The 19,446-nt window shown below is 39.8% G+C and overlaps 1 protein-coding gene across 9 annotated transcripts in view; it reads right to left on the bottom strand.

Moving 5' to 3' along the window:
• PPARG (peroxisome proliferator activated receptor gamma) overlaps positions 1-19,446 on the bottom strand; it is a 198,072-nt gene that overhangs the window by 35,562 nt on the left and 143,064 nt on the right. For all 9 annotated transcript variants that reach the window (XM_084766451.1, XM_084766450.1, XM_084766447.1 and 6 more), the window contains 3 exons: positions 13,363-13,590; positions 11,607-11,776; positions 1,682-1,820 (listed from right to left, as the gene is read on the bottom strand). In XM_084766451.1, the coding sequence (XP_084622577.1) occupies positions 1,682-1,820; positions 11,607-11,776; positions 13,363-13,582 (529 nt within the window). In that variant the 5' untranslated portion in view covers positions 13,583-13,590. The remainder of the gene's footprint in view (positions 1-1,681; positions 1,821-11,606; positions 11,777-13,362; positions 13,591-19,446) is intronic.

Raw genomic sequence — 19,446 nt, forward strand, 5'->3', positions numbered from 1 at the left:
ACCTCAAATGCAATGATTTCTTCATAAAGATGAAATACGTTTGCTGCAACTTGATTGCATCAACTAAAATAAAGCTCTTGGCTTGAAAACCTGCCCTTATGTTTTATGAGGTTCGAAATAAAAAGGAAATTGATGGAATTAAACCAGCAAATTATTTTGCAATCAATGACTGCAGTTGTACACTGTTACAAAGCAGATGTGGTCAAATGTTGAGGAAAGTTGGACCAAGTTCCCTTCCTGTCCAGTGCTGTTGATAGCTCTATTCATAATGCACTCTTGCCTTTAAAGGAACCAGCCCATAATGACAACTGCAGCTTTTACTGTTTTCAAAGGGTGGAGTATCAACCAATTGGTCATTGATAAGCATCTTGATGGTTCTCACTGTGAGAAACAAACATCTTCATGATGGATACAAATTTAATCTTTAAGGATATAGTAGAATCCACATAGATGAACACCAAGGTTAAAGGTTATCTTCTTACCAGATCAGTTTTTCGAGAGATGAAAGCAAAAGAAAGTAAAGATCGGAGCTGGGGTGTAGCTCAGTGGTAAAGGGCATACTTAGCATGCACAAAGCCCTGGTTTTGATCTCCTGCATGAGAGAAAGAAAAGAGGAGAAAGGAAGGAAGGAAGGAAGGAAGGAGGGAGGGAGGCAGGGAGGGAGGAAGGGAGGGGAAAATTGGATATCAAATGAAACAAAACTTGGACTTAATTTGATAGCCTTAGTATATATTAGTTCTTGAACTCATAAAAATTTAAATACAAGAGTGAACTAAGACTTGACAAACACTAAGTTACAGCTAAAATTAGTTCTGTGGGCTAGCCAACCAATCAGAACCAAATGGTAATAATTTGTTTTTAATAGGCATAGATCTTCTCTGATTAATATGAATGAGTGCCACAGCACATGAACACATGGGTCTTCTTTACTATTTCTCTGAAGCCAAAAAAAAAAAAAAAAAAAAAAGAAAAAGAAAAAAAAAGTCATTTAAAAAAATGTTGGGCATGGAACCCCAACACCTCATATGTACTATACAAATGCACCTTCACACTTTGAATTTAAATACAGGTTTAGAAAATGTGAAGTTTTATCCTGTTGCGTATATATAGCATTGAGATTTTGTGGGAATTCCAAATACTTGTGTCTTTTTCTACAAGTCTGTGTGTTCTCTGAAGTTAAGGATAGTGCTGTACTCATCTTTGGTAAAGAATAACAAGAAAGTACATGAACCCAAATTCTGATGTGCTACTTAATTCTGATACTCTGAACATCAGAGACACTCAGCATTCTCTTAAAGCAGGCAGAAATGCCCAACACATGTCATTTATAATTCTGCTTTTGAATAGATTTTTAAAAAAAGATTTCCAAGCAACATAAACACCATGATTATCATTACATTTGTGTTAAGATGTTAGTTTTCCAAAGATCCTTTGCCAAGGTTTTCAGTCTTCTTTCAGTCACTGCAGGTGCCCTGCCAAATGGAGGGTTCTATCTAAAAGCTAAAAGTCGCTGGCCTACATGAAGATGCTCTCATCAGGGTGGTTTTGAAACTTGTCTTTTTTTTTTTTTTTTGGAAGAATTGTACCCATTTCCATTAACTGTCCTAGTGCCTACTGACCTGGACCTAGCATTGGCCATGAGAGTATCAAAATGTGGACATGGTTCTCAGTATCCACTTACCATTGTGAGACATCCCCACAGCAAGGCACTTCTGAAACCGACAGTACTGACATTTATTCCTACTTTTTTTGTGGATCCGACAGTTGAGATCACACCTATCATAAATAAGCTTCAATCGGATGGTTCTTCGGAAAAAGCCCTGCAAAAGGGATATTGAAAATAAACAATTTTTAAGTCTATGTGACGTATGGAAGCAGCAACCTGTTGATAAAGACACACTCATTGATCTGGGTATCAGAAAAAGTGGATTTGGGCCGGGAAGACCACTCAGTCAGTGAAGTGATTGCCTTGCAAGCCTGAGGGCCTGAGTTCAATCCCCAGGGCCCTTGGAAAGATGCTGAGGATTCTGTAGTTTGTACTTGTCATCCCAGGACTGGAAGGCAGAGGGAACCTGGGGCTCATTGAACAACCAGTTTAGTCTAATTGGTGAGCTGCAGGCCAGTGGGGACCATGACTTGAATATGGCTGATAGTGTTAATGAGGATGACACAGAAGTCGTCCTCTATCTTTCACATGCATGCACACACACACACACACACACACACACACACACACACACACACACACACACGCACGCACCTACAATCTATGAATATGCATACCGGTGTACATATATGCACTTATGCATACACATATTAAACAAAAGGCAGGTTTGTGCACAGTTCTATCATGGGGGCCTTGCACAATGACTCTGTGTGGCTCCCTAGTCCTTTCTGTTAAACCAAAGAACAGGAGGATCCTCTAGGGTCCTTTTTCACCTCTTAGATCCTGAGCACATCCACTGATGTCACGCAGTGTACATTGGCTCTACATTTGGTTTTCAGCATGTGCTAAGAAGTGCTCTGGGTTTAATGCAATGCAAATAAAATACCATGTAATCAGTCCAGTCTCTCAGCAAGTCATTCCAGCAGTGTGCCCCAGCCTTCATAATTGTGCTAAGCAGCTTGGCAAAGTTATAGTCATTTCCTTCTAAAGCATGATCGGGGCCAATAAAAATCCACATGTGGATAACTTTTTGGAATTCTCCATGTTGCAATTTCCTGCAGAATTTGTTTTATTTATTTATGTAGTTGAAAGAATTCCCCACCATTGTAGCTTGCAAGCAGAAAGAGATAGCAGGAAATAATATGAGAAGCAATTGGGAAAGCCTCAGAAAATCTGCTACCTCAAAATACAAATATGTCCTTCTGGGACTAACAGAGTACTCATCTGAATTTTACTATATATTTTGCATAGAAATGCAGAAAATATAATTGAAGGTCTCTTCTAGCTCCAGTGTGTGTATGTGTATGTGTGTCCATAGTTTTATTTCTTATTGTGTTCATCTTCATGAAACTCACTTCTCTAAAAGTCATTTGGTTCTGTTAGGTATAAAAAAACCTCAGAATTGGTTCAGCAAGATGGTTTACAGGTAAAAGTGCCCTATAAACATAACAACTCAAGTTGGATCCCTGGAGTCTGTGTTGGCAGAAGCAAACGGGCCCTTGAAGGTTGTCCTCTGACCTTTATGTGAGCACATATGCATGTTCATACTCAAGCATAATACACAGACAATAATATAAATAAAAATAAAATTTAATTAAAAACAAACAAAACCCCACTGAACTAATACTGGCTTTGCTTTGGCATGCATTTTAACTTTCTCCAGACTCCTCCTCCCTAGAGCTTTGTGCATGTTACCAATGAGCTACCTTCCTGATTTTAGAATCACGTCTCAAATAATAAACAAGCAGGCATGTTCTACTGCTTGCTTGATGTCCTTTCCAGAACGTTCACTCCCTATACACTCCTTTACCAATTTAGCCAAGGCAGCTCCATGCTGTTTCTCAAGCTAAATTCATGAAGTCATCTTGACTTATTTTTTTCTTGAAGTTACTTGATCTCTTTCTTTCCCTTAAGTGGCTAGCTCTTTCTGTAAATACAGGCTTAATACTCCATTATCTGACATTTGTGGAGCATATGTACTTTGAATTTCAGATTAAAAATAATTCTCCAGAATAGTTGCAAATACAAAGTAATGTATGTTGGTCTTGGGGGGAACATATAGACCCAAGTCTGTAAAAATGAAATCTGTATTTCTCTTCACCTCTATCTCCAGTACTGGGACTCTAACCCGGGGCCCTGTGCACGCTAGGAACGCGCTCTACAACTGATCTACACTCCATTCCGCCTCTCCCCTTTTTTGAGCCTATATAGTCCAGGCTGGCTTCAAACTTATGATATTTTTGCCTTAGTCTCCCAAGTGCTGTGATAGCAATTCAGGTTCCATTGTGATATTTTATATCATAACCTGAAGGTGATGATAGGGATCAACCCAAGGCTTTGCCCAAGCTAGGCAAGCTGTCTCTGAGCTACTGAGACTTTATATTTTTGAAGGCACAGCCTCATTATATAGCCCAGGCTGACACTGAGCTTGGGTTTCTCCAGCTTTGACCTTCCAAGTACAGAGATTTTGGATGTCTTTCTACAGTACTTTTAGTGAACTCATGTTTTGACTGCAACCTGTTCAGTAAGGCCAGCCGTGGAATTTTTCACATTACAATATCTTGGCACTCAAAAACTTTGGGGCCTTATGGATTTTGGATTCTAGGATTAGGAATACTCAATCTGCACACATATGTCTACTTCTTTGGTACCAATTTTGGTAACATCTTACCTTCTCAATCAGTCTTATCCCCTACTTGATGTTTTTTTTCCTGTCCCTGCATGTGCTCCGCTTCTGGAACTCTTGGTCTCCTTACTCTTTTCTTGTTTCTAGTAGTACTTGTGACTTTTTAACATATCACAGAAATTACCCAAGTGATTAGATGCTCAACATGGATGCTCAAGTCTTTATTTTCTTGCCCCTTCCTCTCTCCTTACTTAAAGTTCTAACTTTCACATGGGGAGTGCTGTCTCTTTACCACTAGACACAGCCAGAGCCTACAGCAATGCTTCATTAAGACCTCACATGTGATTCTATCTCTTTCTGATCACTCTCTGAGCTTGCTACCATTTATTATTCTACTCACATGGTGGCAGCTGTTTCAATCACTGATATTTCTTACTATGAGTGCACTTATATCAGCAGTACTGAGAAGTTTTGTTTGCTTTTTTGAGTTAAGGTCTTGCTATGTAAACTAGGCTGGTCTTAAACTTGCAGCCATCCCTCATGCCTCAGCCATGGGAGTGCTAGAATTGAAGGCACGTGTCATCATGCTCAGATCATTGTACACATTTTATTTACATATATGCAAGGGTTATCTTTGCCAGAATTTCTGTATTATATGAACTGCAAATTATATATTTAAGATAACGCAATATTATTTTTCAAAATGGCCATAAGAGCTTATAATGTTCTAATGTTATGAAAATCTGAATGTATCACCACTGCTTGGTGACTTCAGACTTCCTTATGTTTGTTGTCTTTCTCAGTGTTCCTCATACCTGTGACTATAGGTACATGATGCCATGCCCAACTGTCAGGTTTTGTTGAGAATCTATTATATGTAAAATGTAAGTGTTATCTCAGCATATATTTCCATGGCTTTTCATTTCCATGTTTGTAATGGGTCATCTTGCCTAAAATTGAACATTAGGCATTCTTTACAAGTTCTGGATGCTTATTTGATGTCTGTCACATGTCAGTTGGTAAATATCTTCTCCTCTCTGGATTTATGCTAAAATACATTTTTTCCCCAGTGATTCTTAAAATCCTGTAAATATATCATTTAATTTCCGTCCTTAAGAGATGACAGGCACACTCTTAGCACTTTGAATCCTGTTGTGATCGTACATTCATTGTTGCTTCAGGAACTGTCTTTTGTCTCTTGTCAACTGGTTTTGGTGGTGATCTTTCTGACTCACTGACTGTGTTATATACCCTCTTTCTCCCTAGCACTCCATAGTCTTGCTATATATAGCATGTGTAACATGGATTTTCTTTGACATATTTTTCTTGGTTGTGTTTTCTTAATCTGGGCTGTGGCTGTGCCAACGCTGATGATTAACAGTGAGTTAGTATATGCAAAGCCTGGTCCATGCTGGTGAGGAATTTTGATTGCCACAATAATAAAAAAATATAGCTTAATTCCTATGATATATGACAAAAGTGAATCACTTGGGGATGATTTTGTGTCCTTTAATGCTAAAGAAAAATGATCCTGAGTATCATTTATGTATTTTATACAGATAGAAAAGTTTTTAGTTCTTTGTTTTGAGACAAGTTCTCACTGTGTAGTGCTGGTTGGCCTGGAACTCACTACTTAGACCAGGCTGGCCTCAAACTCACAGAGATGTGCCTGCCTCTGTTTCCTGAGTGCTGGGAGTAATGGTGTGGACTATTATGCCCAACCTTGTATACAAAATTTTAATCTGAATATATACCTAACAACTTGCTTTTACTGTTATTCTATTCTAATTTAATGATAAACTGTTTTCATGTCATTTAACTCTTTCAAGAATGAAGAGGAAGAAATAAGGATATCACTGAGTGTTTTCCTGTGAATTTACTTACTGACTTAATGAAGTTGGATTTTTCCAGAGCTTCTTCATATCACTAATAAGGAAACACTCTAGCAGTGCTCTTTATTATTTTAGGGTCTATAAAACAATGTGCATTTCCACCTGCATCTTTATTTTACTTATTCTTTCAGCAGTTAACTCTTTGGATGATCATTTAGTAAAAGCATAATGAAGTTTGTACGTTGCTGTTTCAGAAGCCGCTCTTGTGTATACACTGATCCAATGTCTTCCTAATTACCTTAAGAAAATGACTCTTGCTTTTGGTTATGTCTTATTTTTAAAAATGTTTTCCCAGTTTCCCTTTAATTCTATGATGATGATGACGACAACGATGATGATGATGGAAGAGGTACCCATGTGGCATGGTATGGGTGTGGAAGTAACAACTCTGTGGAACCGATTTTCTCTTCCTACCTTTAAGCATGTTCTGGGTATGTACCTCAGGTGATCATGCTTGTTCAGCAAGTACCTTTACTTGTTGAGCCACGGTAACGGCCCAATTATTTCAAAATTTCTCTTTAGTTTTGTTTTATGTGTTTAGTCAACACACATGCTCTCGCACCCCATGATGCAGTATCCACAGAGGCCAGAAGAGGGCGCCAGATCTCTGGGACTATGGTTCCAGAAGGCTAAGAGCCACCATGTGGGTGCCAGGAATTGAACCCTAGTCCTCAGGAAGAACAGCCAGTGCTCTAAACTGTGCAATCTCTCCAGCTCTACAATTCCTTTATTTTTTTTTTAAACAAAATTCCATGTACAACAAGCTGAGTCCTTAGCATGGTACTGATTTTACCATGAGATTAAAAGTTCCGTGCTGGGATTGCATGTAGCCTTCTCATGAAGCACTTCAGCCCACAGGAGCTGAGTTATTGAGCCACCCTAGGCAGGCAGGAATGTACTGAAACCATGTACCCAGGACAGGGAGGGCCCAAATAGAAGGAGAAGTAGGATGCATTTAACTGTAGTGCAGATTGTATTTACTCAGAGCTTTAGGTAAATCTTGGTTCTAACTGATCTTTTGGAAAAGATTGCAAAATATGATTGCTCTGTTTTGAATGTGTCTCTTAAGGCTTCAAGTGTTAAAGCTTTAATCTTTATGCAACGTGGAAGAGGGCAGAAACTTAATCTGACTGTTGGAGGCTGGAGGTGGAGCCTTGGACAGGGATTAAGATTAGATAAGGCCGCTAGGGTAGAGTCCCTGTGATTGAATATGGTTACTTTGTAAGAGAAAGACACACACACACACACACACACACACACACACACACACACACACACACACACATTCCCGCTTCCTATCTCTCACTATGTGAAGTCTTATGTTTCTTTAGAATTCTACATCAAGAAAGCAATTATCATTTGTGGGCTCTCAACCTGGGGCCAGGACCACGAGCCCAAAGCCACAGGCATTTCATTTTACTAATGGAGAAGGGCCTAAAACAACGGAGGCATTCAAGAAAACAAAAACAAAAAGTATGTATTTGTAAGCAGCAAGTGAGAGGTCTTTTGAGCTCTAAGACATGTATAACCTCTCAGAATGTTTTATTGTGTGTAAGTCTGCATAGTAACACACTAAGAACACATCACTATTTCACTTTAACCAGCCCCTATCACTTTGTTCCTGTTTGCCTTTTGACAGGAATCAAAAAGTGAGCTGTCCCCACTGGCATCCTAATTGTATTTAAGAAGACCTCATCACAGTTGCCTTATGCAGTAAAGTTTGATTCCATAAAGGAGTCTACAAGCTTTGTGCTTGACTGAATTATAATTATGAGGGTATCCCATATCCTATGGAAATGGCAAGTAGGAGATTGCCAAGGTGCATTTTAAGCTATGTACAGGTGAGACAAAGCGTTTGCTAGTTTCATTCTCCTTAGTTCTCATGGGTACTGGTGATAAGCTAAGAGGACATCTTTGTTACTGACAGCCACTGGTCTAATGTATTGGGAACGAGGCAGCAGTTTGGTGCTTTATGTTGTGTTTCTTCAGGCTCTAAGCCCTATAAGTGGGAATCAACCTTACTATTAAATTGTTGTGATGACTTTAAAGAGCTTTTATTTACACAGGCTTAATTTACAGATATTTGTTCAACAATAAATATAAAATGAGAACAATTTATTTTTGAGACTGGATCTGTGTTGCCCAAGCTGGTCTCAAGCTTCAGGTCTTAATTGATCCTCCTTTCTCAGCGTCTCCAGCGGCTGGAGCTACATGCACACGCACGCTACAGTAATGTGGCAATTTGATTAAGAATGGTCCCCACAGGCTGATATATTTGAATGTTTAGTCACCAGGGAGTGGAACTGTTGGATATGGTTAGAAGGATTAGGAGTGTAGCCATGTTGGAGGATGTGAGCTATGAAGTTTCAAAAGCCAATGCCAGACCCAGCCTTGCTCTCTCTGACTATAGGTCAGATTGTAGCTCTCAGCTACTCCTCCAGCATCTGCCTGCACGATGCCATGTTTCCTACCATGATGATGGACTAAACCTCTGAAACTGTACGTGAGCCCCCACTTAAATGCTCTCTTCTCTAAGAGTTGCCTTGGTTGTGGTGAATCCTCACAGCAGCAATAGAACAGTGACCAAGACAAGTACCAGCATCCAACAGAGAAATCACATGTAAGGGCATATGAGCAAAATTCCACTAGCTGTGAGTGTTGTTATTACCCTAAATCATGTCATTTCTATAACTCTTCAATTACACTTGTGAGAGAATGGGAGCAGGAAGGTGAATAAACAGTGTTAACACTATGGAATAATCTCAAAGCTGTGGCTGCCTTGAAAGAGTCCCATGGACTTCTGAGGCCCTGGGCTATACTTTGAGAACTGTGCATGTGAAGAAGCCAATCACATTATTTCCTTAGCAGTCTTACATTTCTGTTATTAATTTAAGTGACTGCACACACCAATGGGTCCCATTATGACATCATCATACATATGTACCATTATGCTTTTTTTTCCAGTTTCCCTCCATTAATGTTTTTTTTCGTCTTTAGAATGTACAGGTGTCTCGCTAGGGGTGGTGTCCCAGGCCTACAATCCTAGCAAGGTGGGCAGAGGCAGAATGTTTTCATTTTTGTCTAGGAATTCTATCTCCTACATTTTGGGATGCTAGCAAACTATTACAGTGATATAATACTCCTAGTTTTTTGTTTGTTTGTTTTTGTACTGGTTTTTGCTTGCTTGGTAAGGTAGGAACTTGATGGTTTTGTTGTTCACTCTCCGTCTCTACCTTCCACCCTGTTTTTCCTGTCTGTTTTGTTTGGCATTGCAGGGGATGGAACCAGCCTTGTATATTCTAGGCAGATGCTCTGTCACCAAGCTGCACTTCCAAGTCCCCTTTCTACCCTTTCCTGGCCACAGCTTGAAGGCTCTTGGATTTTCTTCCTCTTTCTGTTTTGCTTGCTCTGTCTTCTGAGTTTTAGTGTCTTCAGGACATAACTTCTACGACTATCACCAAATACTGAAAATGTTTCTGACTTTGCTTTCTCAGCTGTCCTCACCAATGCTAACTTCCCGTGAATTCGTGGCTAGAGTCAGGGTGGGGTTACCTGCTTGCAGGTTCCAATTTTCTAGGCACTCTACCAACAGGCAGGAAATAAATTACTGTGACGTCTGAACGATCTTATAGTTCACACTCACTAATGTATACAACCAGCCCTACCCAAACTAAATGAGTTCTTCAGATAAATATGGTTCAGAATTCAGCAACTCAAAAAAAAAATTGTGTAAACTTTACTTATTAAATACAACAACATGTTCTTACTTACAGGGATCTTAGATTATTGATTGTGCATAGTGATTTAGTTTCATAGATATTTTAATCACAGAGTGATTTTTTTCCCCACTGTTTTTGTTTTTTTGAAACAAGGTCTCTCACCATCCTTCTGCCTACACCTCCTGAGAGTGGGGATTACAGGCATGTGCTATCCTGCCAGGCTCCTGAATGGGCTTTAGTGTTTTAAATGAAAGCATCTCTTGCCAGGAGTGCTTCAAGGACTCTTTTTGAAATTCAAACCTCAAAGATGTGTAAGAGCTGGCTGCCAACCTAATCAAATCATTTTCCACATGAGGTGACTGAGGGCTAAAGTGTTTATGTGACTGGCAGGCTATAACTGAGAAAGTGGCAGAGGTGACTGTGGTTTGTATCTTTTCACTGTATTAGATTACTTTTGGACTAAAAGAATTTTAGAGACCACTTAACTACATTGCATTGTTTCATAGATGAGAAAGTGTTTGTAGACTATGGCATTCTCCGCCCCCCCCCAACCCCACTATCTGCTGGGGGCTACGAATTTAGTAAAGATTAGTTTTCCTTTATTGGTCTATCATCCATCTAGAACTCAGAAGTCCTAACTCATGCCTACCTGGTGTGCTTCATCTTTATTATCCAGAAAAAGCTCAAATTAGGCAGTATTTACTTCATATATTTATGTTTTATTTTTCTTGATATGGGGTTGGCTTGAAACTCACTGTGGAGACCAGGTTGAACTCAGAGAGAAGCTTCTGCCTCTGCTTCTGAGTACTAACATTAAAGATGTGCACCACCACACCCTCCAGTATTTATAAGGTAAGTATCAATAAATAATGTATTCTATGGCTTCCAAAATATGATAAACTAAATACTATTTTATCCCTGAGTATGTATATAAAAACACGAATGTACTAATGTGTTTTCCTTATAACTGGCAGCGTATTACTAACTTTCTAAAATACTTTTTTTCCCCCACAAAGGAAGTCTCTTTTTGCCTGTCTATTGCACAAGGCTTCGGATAATGATGGTCTAGGTAACAGCACTTCACTTAGGGCTTGGTAGGAACAATTCTCATTAATCCATAATTTCTATTTTTCCCTTTGCAGTTCTGGGGATAAGTGAAGCCCTCACCCCAGTGACCGCATGTATTTGACTCACATTTTCTACAGGTATCATGTATAAATGCGCTCAATATCACAGCATTAGTCTGTGGAGCAAGTGACGCACATATACAATCTGTCAAACCTTACTTGTCTAAGAGATTACATAGCACGATGAGAAATACACCAGGGAAATCAGGAAATTAGGTTCTGGTGCTGGCTCACCATTCACTGTCTTGCTGTGACACCTTGGACAAGTCCTTTCAAAACAATTCTGCAAGATACGCTTAGATGAGTGCCTCAAAGAATCATTCTGGAGAAGGAGAAGTGGGGGCAGAGTAACCTTGCTTTTACCAGCTTTTCTTGTATTTTCAAATATTATATTACTTAAAGAATGAGTTCTGCCAAAAAAAAAAAAAAACAAAAAACAAAAAACAAAAAAACAAAAAAACCAAACCAAAACAAAAACCTCACAACTTTATCTTAACAGAGTGAGTTTGTAACAGGAAATGGAGTAGGAAAATATTCAGAAAAACTCTTGGGTGATTTTTAAAATTTATTTTTTACCTTGCATCCTTCACAAGCATGAACTCCATAGTGGAAGCCTGATGCTTTATCCCCACAGACTCTGCACTCAATGGCCATGAGGGAGTTGGAAGGCTCTTCATGAGGCCTGTTGTAGAGCTGGGTCTTTTCAGAATAATAAGGTGGGGATGCAGGCTCTACTTTGATCGCACCTGTGCATTGGAAAATTCAAGAAGATGGTTATCTCATGATAAACAATCCTGAAAAGGCACCGTGGCTTCCCATGGTGGCCTTCGAATTTTCATGCCATAACTTTACTATCTCAGAAGAGAGGTGCTGGGGGAACGTGAACAAACACTGGTGCTCAGAGAGGAAAGAGTAAGACTTTATCATCTCAGGCAAGTCACAACACCCCAGAGCCTCACCTGCACAAATAAAGCGGGAAGGGAATTAGAAGCAAGGGAAGAAGTGTGCCCCCTTCTCCCCACAGACGCTGCGCAGGGTTTGAAGTGGTGCAGCTTATTTGGCAGGGGTGGATGGGCTGCATGTGGTACTCATTCTGCTCTTATGGGTTTTATTGAAATGTCACACTTTAGAATAGTTTAAAGCCTTTCTTGCAAAAGAAATAAGGAAGGAACATGGCTGAGAAAATGTGACGGTGAGGTGCCAGGTTATGGACAGGGCTGAGTCAACAGGGGGTTTGTAAAGTGATCTTTGATAGAGAGCAGGAGAAACCCATGTGAAGCAAATGCTGCATTTGCCAGTGGCTCGGGCTTACTGAATTTCCGTATTAGGTTCTAACCCATAACCACACAGATAAATACAACCACGTATACTATCTATCTAAAGAAAACAACTAGAAATTACAGGAAGTTCTTACTTATTATCAGGTAATGGTTGTCAGTGACACAGGGGTGACTCTGGAAAACCAGCACATCAGCCCACAAGATAAAAATCAAGGAAATAGCATCACAGAAGGGATACGTTATCTTGAAAAGTTTAGTTCTAGTTTTTCTTTCTTTCTTTTTCTCTCTTTCTTTTCTTTCTTTCTTTCTTTCTTTTTTTTTTTTTTTTTTTTGAGACAGGGTTTCTCTGTGTAACAGCCCTGGCTGTCCTAGATTCCCTTTGTAGACCAGGCTGGCCTCAAACTTACAGAAATCCACCTGCCTCTGCCTCCAGAGTGCTGGGATTAAAGACGTATGCTACCATGCCCAGTTCAGTTCTGGGTTTTTTGTTTTTTGTTTTTTGTTTTTTTGTTTTTTTTGAGCCTGATGTTTAATGTTGTTAACTTGCTTAGTGACATGATGATCTGTCAATCAGCTATAACATTAAGATGTAAGTGTATGCCCCAAACTAGGGTTTGAGGTAAATTTCACAAACTATAGATTAAGAAAAAACGAAAAACAAAAAACAAACCAACTGCAATAGAACTTAGTGATGACGAGTCACATAAGTTGATTTGCAACTGTGACTTATTAACTAATAAGAGGCTGGGAGAATTCAAAGTTTAGAGATGGACTCTGAGCCTAAGACAAAACCGGCACTGTAATCATGCCAGAAAATGTTCCTAAGAAGGAAACAAGAACGGAAAGAAATGAGGGAAGGAGGAGAAGGAAAGGGGAAAAAAAGACTGGGAACATTATATGCCTTCTTTTTGGCCTTTCACAGATATCTAGAACCTCAAAGGTAATGATGGATAAACAAGTGAGCAAGGATGCCTTCTCTTCAATGTGCTAATCTGTTGAGCATTCATTGCAGGGTCTAATTCCAGTCTTAGTAGTTTGAGAAGAGAACATACTTTGGTATTCTTGGAACTTCAGGTCATATTTGTAATCAGCAACCATTGGGTCAGCTCTTGCGAATGGAATGTCTTCATAGTGTGGAGCAGAGATGCTGGAGAAATCAACCGTGGTAAAAGGCTTGATGTCAAAGGAATGGGCGTGGTCATCCATCACAGAGAGGTCCACAGAGCTGATTCCAAAGTTGGTGGGCCAGAATGGCATCTCTGTGTCAACCATGGTAATTCCTGAAATAGAAAAAAGAACAGGCGATGAGTCAAGTTCTGAAGGGGAGAGCATTCCTCAAGGACGTAAGGGAGAGAGCTGAGTGAGTTAACAAAGTGTGTTACTCACATCGCTGTCTCTCTAGCACCATGCAGGTGGCTTTGCAGTGAGAAGGAAGTCGGCCTTTACCTGAGTATACTAACAACACCTTATAGTGTGTAGCAATGGAAGAAATCAGTCTAAATGTAAGGACAACAGCTCTGTTCACACGGTCCTCTACAGCGGGCCATTGCCTGGATCTGGTAATGGTTATTTTTCTTACCACAAATTTCTTCCACTTTTATGAAGACACAGCTGATAAACTATAACTGGCGTATTTAAATGACCATTATAGTGATGTTTTGATATATGTATACACTATGAAATTATTACCACAATCAATTTAATTAACACATTCATGACTTTATATAATTCTTTGTTTCAGTGTTGAGAAAACTTAAGATTTTTTCCTTAGAAAATTTCAAATACATGACACAGTACTCCTAACTGTAGCCATCTTGCTGTCCAGAGTCTCCAGGGCCTAATGGAAACCTGGCCAGTCTTCCCATTTCTCCTCTGCCCAGTCCTTGGCAACCAGCAAGCATGTGTGATATTTGCTTTCCTGCTTCTAGCTTATTTCCTTTAGCACAATGTTTCTTTGGGTCATCTGTTGCTACAAGGAACAGAATTTTCTCCTTTTTAATTCCAGTATATGTCTGTGTATGTGTGCATGCATGCATGTGCATTCTGCATATGTGTGTGTATATATACTACAAAGTATGTATTTTACTTTATGTGTTTTATTTTGTTTGTGTGTGTGCATGTATGTGCGTATGTTCTGCATATGTGTGTCTATACATACCACATAGTTTTTGCTTATTTTTACTTGTTCATATGTCCTAGACTTTTTTCCTTTCTTTTCTTTTCTTTCTTTCTTTCTTTCTTTCTTTCTTTCTTTCTTTCTTTCTTTCTTTCTTTCTGTTTTTGTTTTTCTGGAAAAGGTTTCTCTTGTAGCCTCGGCTGTCCTGGACTGACTTTGTGGACCAGGTTGGCCTTGAACTCACTGAGATCCAGTGCCTCTGCCTATGTCTTAGACTCTTACGTTGATTTCATCTCTTGGCTATAGTGTGTAGTGTTACAATGGACACAGGAGTACAGAGATTTGACATAGTGATTTTACTTCCCTGACCATATATTTTTTTAGCGTGCAGCTTCTAATCACATGGAAATTCTATATTTGATTTTCTGAGACTCTCTGCTTGTTTTCTATAATAGCTGTGCAATACACAATATACACCACTGAAGAGGTTTCTGCCGCTCCATTCCTTTCTTCTCTTTATGTACTAGCCATTCTAACAGCGGTGGGTCAGCATATTTTATTGTAGTTTTGATCTCATTAGTAATATTGACCACTTTTTTATACACCTTTTGACCATTTCTATGTTTTATTTTTAGAAATAGCTATAAGTAGTCTTTGTACATTGTTTTGGACTTAGATTTTTGGTGTCTTGCTGCTGATTTGCATTCTTCTTGTATTCGTATGCGTGCATGCATGTGTGTGTGTGTAACATGCATGTTTCATCCTCAGGAACATCTTTCATATCCTTTGAGATGAGGTCTCTTATGTCCTGAGGTGCACTGGGCACACTAGAACGGCGGGTGGCAAGCTTCAGAGATCTTCCTTCTCTATCTTCCCAGTGCTCGGATTACAAGTGGGTGCTGCTGCCTGATATTTTTGTCTGGGTTCTGGGTACTGAACTCAGTTTCTCATGCTTACAAGCACTTTACTGGATGAGCCATCCTCCCAGTCTTGTGTATTTGAGGTTTTTCTCTCCTCTCTTCTCTTCTCCTTTCTTCTCCTCTCTTCTCTCCTCTCCTCTCTGTCTCTGTCTCTTTAAAAGTGTATGCCACCGTGCCTGGCTCTTCTTTAAAAATTATTTTTATTCTATGTGTATGAGCACTGACAAATGTGTGTATGTGTACTCTGTGCATGCTTGGTGCCTGTGGAGGCCATAGGAAGGTGGCAGATCCCCTTGAACTGAAGTTACTGGCAGTTATGAGCTGCCATTTAGCTGCTGGGAACCAAACCAGGGATGAGTATGATTTGCTATCACTGTAACTGACCTATTAGGGTGCTAAGTCCTGAATATGATCTGTGAGTCACTCATTAGTATAGACTTTACATTTTTATACAATTGTTAAATCTGACTTGGTTTACTTGAAATGAGCTCACCATTCAAAGTGGTGCCTAGAAAAGCAATCACTACTTTAAATGTTACAAAGCTGTGTAAATTCAAGAGTGTTAACTCTGGCGACAAAGAAATGAACTCATAAATTTTTATCTTGGTTGTAGTCATATTTGCACCATTTGACAAAGGTTTGACTCACAGTAGATGCTCATTAAATATTTATCTATTAAATACTAAGTGAAATGATGGCTGGAGGAAGTGACTGTGAACTTTTGGCAGAGGGGCCAGGGAAGGAGAGAAAGGAGGAGACCTATTGAGTACCTCCTATATACCAGACACTACCAGGTATCTACCTTTTATTCCACATATGCTGAAATATCCTCACTTTGGAGATCAATAAGACATGACTAGTGAGGTTACAGGACTACTCCAAGGTCCATGGGCTAAGTGGGTGTGGGTGATTTAAACGCTGACTCAGAAACTCTCTCCTTGCAAATAGTCTCTCATTGATAAAAATGTTCTGTAAGATGGCTCCTCTAATAGGGGTATCCGGAAATACCCCTTGCCTTTTCCCAGAATGCAGAGAGCTAAGGGATTTTTTTTTTCTCTTTCAAAGGCTGCATGAGATGACGGAGTTCAGCTGTGGTTTTCATGAGAAAACAAAGTGCATTGTAGATACAAGTAGGGAGACTGGCTCTGTGGGTGTGCCTCATGGCTTCAAGAGGGCTTGTTAGGCAAAGTTTGGGTTCCATGTTGAATATCTGTATAATAAGTACCCAAATGACCTGCAGTTATCTATGACACGGTGTAAACACTGCACACTAAAAGGGGGAATGTGCATTGGCGATAACTTAGAGGACATCCTGGTCTCTGGACGTCCTGGACATCTAGAAAGAAGTCTGTATTCCTACTTGGCAGGCGCATCCATCAACTATGTCATTTGCCTCAAAATTCATCCTCTTGGACCCAGCCCATGTCAGTGCATTCACTCTGCCTCTCTATCTAGCATGTTTAATTTTTATTTTTCTATAGCCTTACCCTTTGCTATCAGTAATTTTCATTTCAAAAGATGTCATCTCGTGTCCAGATTTTAATGTCCTTAAAGTTGGACAGCTTTGCACATGCTAGGCAAAGGCTCTACCATTTCCCCAGGCCTAGGGTTTTTGAGATAGGGTTTCAATATCAGCCCAGGTAGGCCTCAAGCCCACAGCCTTCCATCTGAGCACTGGCTTGGCAAGTGTGCACCACTAGGCCTGGCTTTACAGATTTTTAAAATGACTTTTTTAGGGTCATATAAAATTAAGTAAAAGGATGGCTCTTATATAGTGCCTTACTTTCCAAGACACAGGGTGTGCCCCTGCCACTGTTCTGTGCTTGTGTGGCACACTTGTGACAACTAATAAGCCAATATGGATATGCTCTTATGAACTAAAGTCATGTCTCCATTAGGCACTGTATGTAAATAAGCCTACGGATGCTAACAGGAGTGTAATGTGATGTGTCTATCATTGAAGTATATCGTGCAGAACTATTTCTCTGTTCTAACCAACCCTTGCATTCCTCTATTAATTTCACCTCTCCTTTAGGAATGCTGTTTCCCTGAGCTCTACTATTAAGGATATGCTGTCAGGGAAGCAGGTCAACCAGCAATTTGTATAATAAGTCACCATGTCATAGCTTGGCATTAGAAGTCCTCCACGGCACAGCCCTGGTTTACTTTCTCAGTCTTATTTTCCACTGGTTGTTCTGATACCTGTTGTGTCCTACTGCTGGATGCCATGCTGTCTACCTGCCCTGCATTCCCTCCTCTTGCTCTTCTTTGTAGATGCAGATTCTCGAGGTCGCTGAATCTTTCCCTATCCTTCGTTTCTTTGCACCACACTCCTCCTTGTCTTTCAAAGCTAAACACTACTTTCTCCATGAAACCTTCCACAAATCTTCCTCTTTTTTAAGGTTGACATAATTTCCTATCTGGTTAAGTATTTACAGCATTTGCATTTGCACGTTGTCCCAAATGAAGAGACACCTTATCCTGCTTCCCATTAGCCCTTCTGCATGGCTGTGGTGTTCTGTACACCTGCCAATTAAGTAATAATGTTATATAGGGAAGAGTAGAGTGGTTTCTCATTTTTCTGAGAAGGAAGGAGAAACTGGGGATTCTTTCTTTTTTGTAATTAATTATTGTTTTATTTTTGTCAATGTAAGTTTCCCTAAAGAGATTAAGGCTTGATACTACAATTAAGACACAGCATGAGCTAGAACTCTGCTTTCAACTCCATATATTTAGTCTTCTCCCTTTGAGGACTATCAAGAAGATTAGAATTCATTAAGTTGTTTTTTTTTTCTTCTTTTGTCATATTGGGCACTGAACCCAGACTTTGCCATGTGATAGGCAAGTGCTTTACTACTGGGCTATATACGCTAGCCCAAGCTTCCTTATTCCTCTATGCAGGGAGGACAAAGAAGAAAAACATTTGCCTCTTCAGCTCTAGGAAGACATACTGATGAAATACACGCTTTTCCCTCCCTCTCCCTTTTCTGGATTCTGGGACTCCTTGACCTCAACAGCATTACTCCATGGACATGGTTCCTGGGAGGCACAGGATCCAAACATGCTTTATTTTACTTTGACTTAGAGATGGTCCAGGAAAGCTGCTTCTTATTTTGTCTCTAGAAAACATAAGCTTCTGTTGCTGCCAAGCTGTAAGTGTTTTTTGTTACTCCGTGCAATTACCCATGAAAGAGCAAATGGACAAAATATTTGCATGAACGACAGCCCTTCTCAGGAGTAAGTTGGTGTCTTAACTTTCCAGCTGGGTGACATGAGTCTTGTTGCCTCGGGGCATATATCCTTCAATTTCACAACCTTTTAAGAAAGTCTTTAGACAAATTTTGTGTGCAAGGACACAGCTCTATGCTGTTTCTCTTTGACCTTCAAAGTTGGCTCTCAATTCTGTTATGGTTAATGAGCAGCCTTCTCTCACTACTCCAAAGTGTAATGCATTTCAAACAAAAGTATAATCGATTTCACGCAAGAGTAAAGTGACTCCTCTAATAGAGTAGGCTCCACTTGGGAGCGTGGAAGTGGGTCAGATCGATGTGAGGTTGTGACACCAAGCACTAGGACCATATGCTTTGCCTTTGGCATATTACATTGTAATCTAGGGAAAGAAAAACTTCTACTGGGGAAATTCTGGGGAGGTCTGGGGTGCGACTTAGTAGTAGAGAGCTTGCTTGGCCTGAGTGAAGTCCCAGGTTCAATCACCAGTACAGAAAATGTGAGCAACATCAAGTCTATACCACAATAGTTTTGAAAGCCTGGATGTAATGTTCTATAGAGGTTGGAGTTATAGCCCAGTGGTAGAGTAATTGTTTAGCATGTACAAGATGCTAGGGTCAATTCCCAGTACCTTAAAAGAGGAAAAAACAAAACAAAACACGAACACCTGACTGGTTTGCAGTGGTTGATATTGATAGACCCTTGAGGCTTTGGTAATGATTATACTAGATGCTATACTGCATTGATCTCATTTCATCCTCATAACAGCTCTGTAAAGTAGGATACTCAGAATTTTTTCTTTTTAATTTTTTTTTTCTGTTTTACATAGGGTCTTCCTGTGCAGTCATGGCTGGCCTAGAGCTAACAGAGAT

The sequence above is a fragment of the Acomys minous genome (genome assembly GCF_964271855.1).
Source record: "Acomys minous genome assembly, chromosome: 17".
Taxonomy (NCBI): Eukaryota; Metazoa; Chordata; class Mammalia; order Rodentia; family Muridae; genus Acomys; species Acomys minous.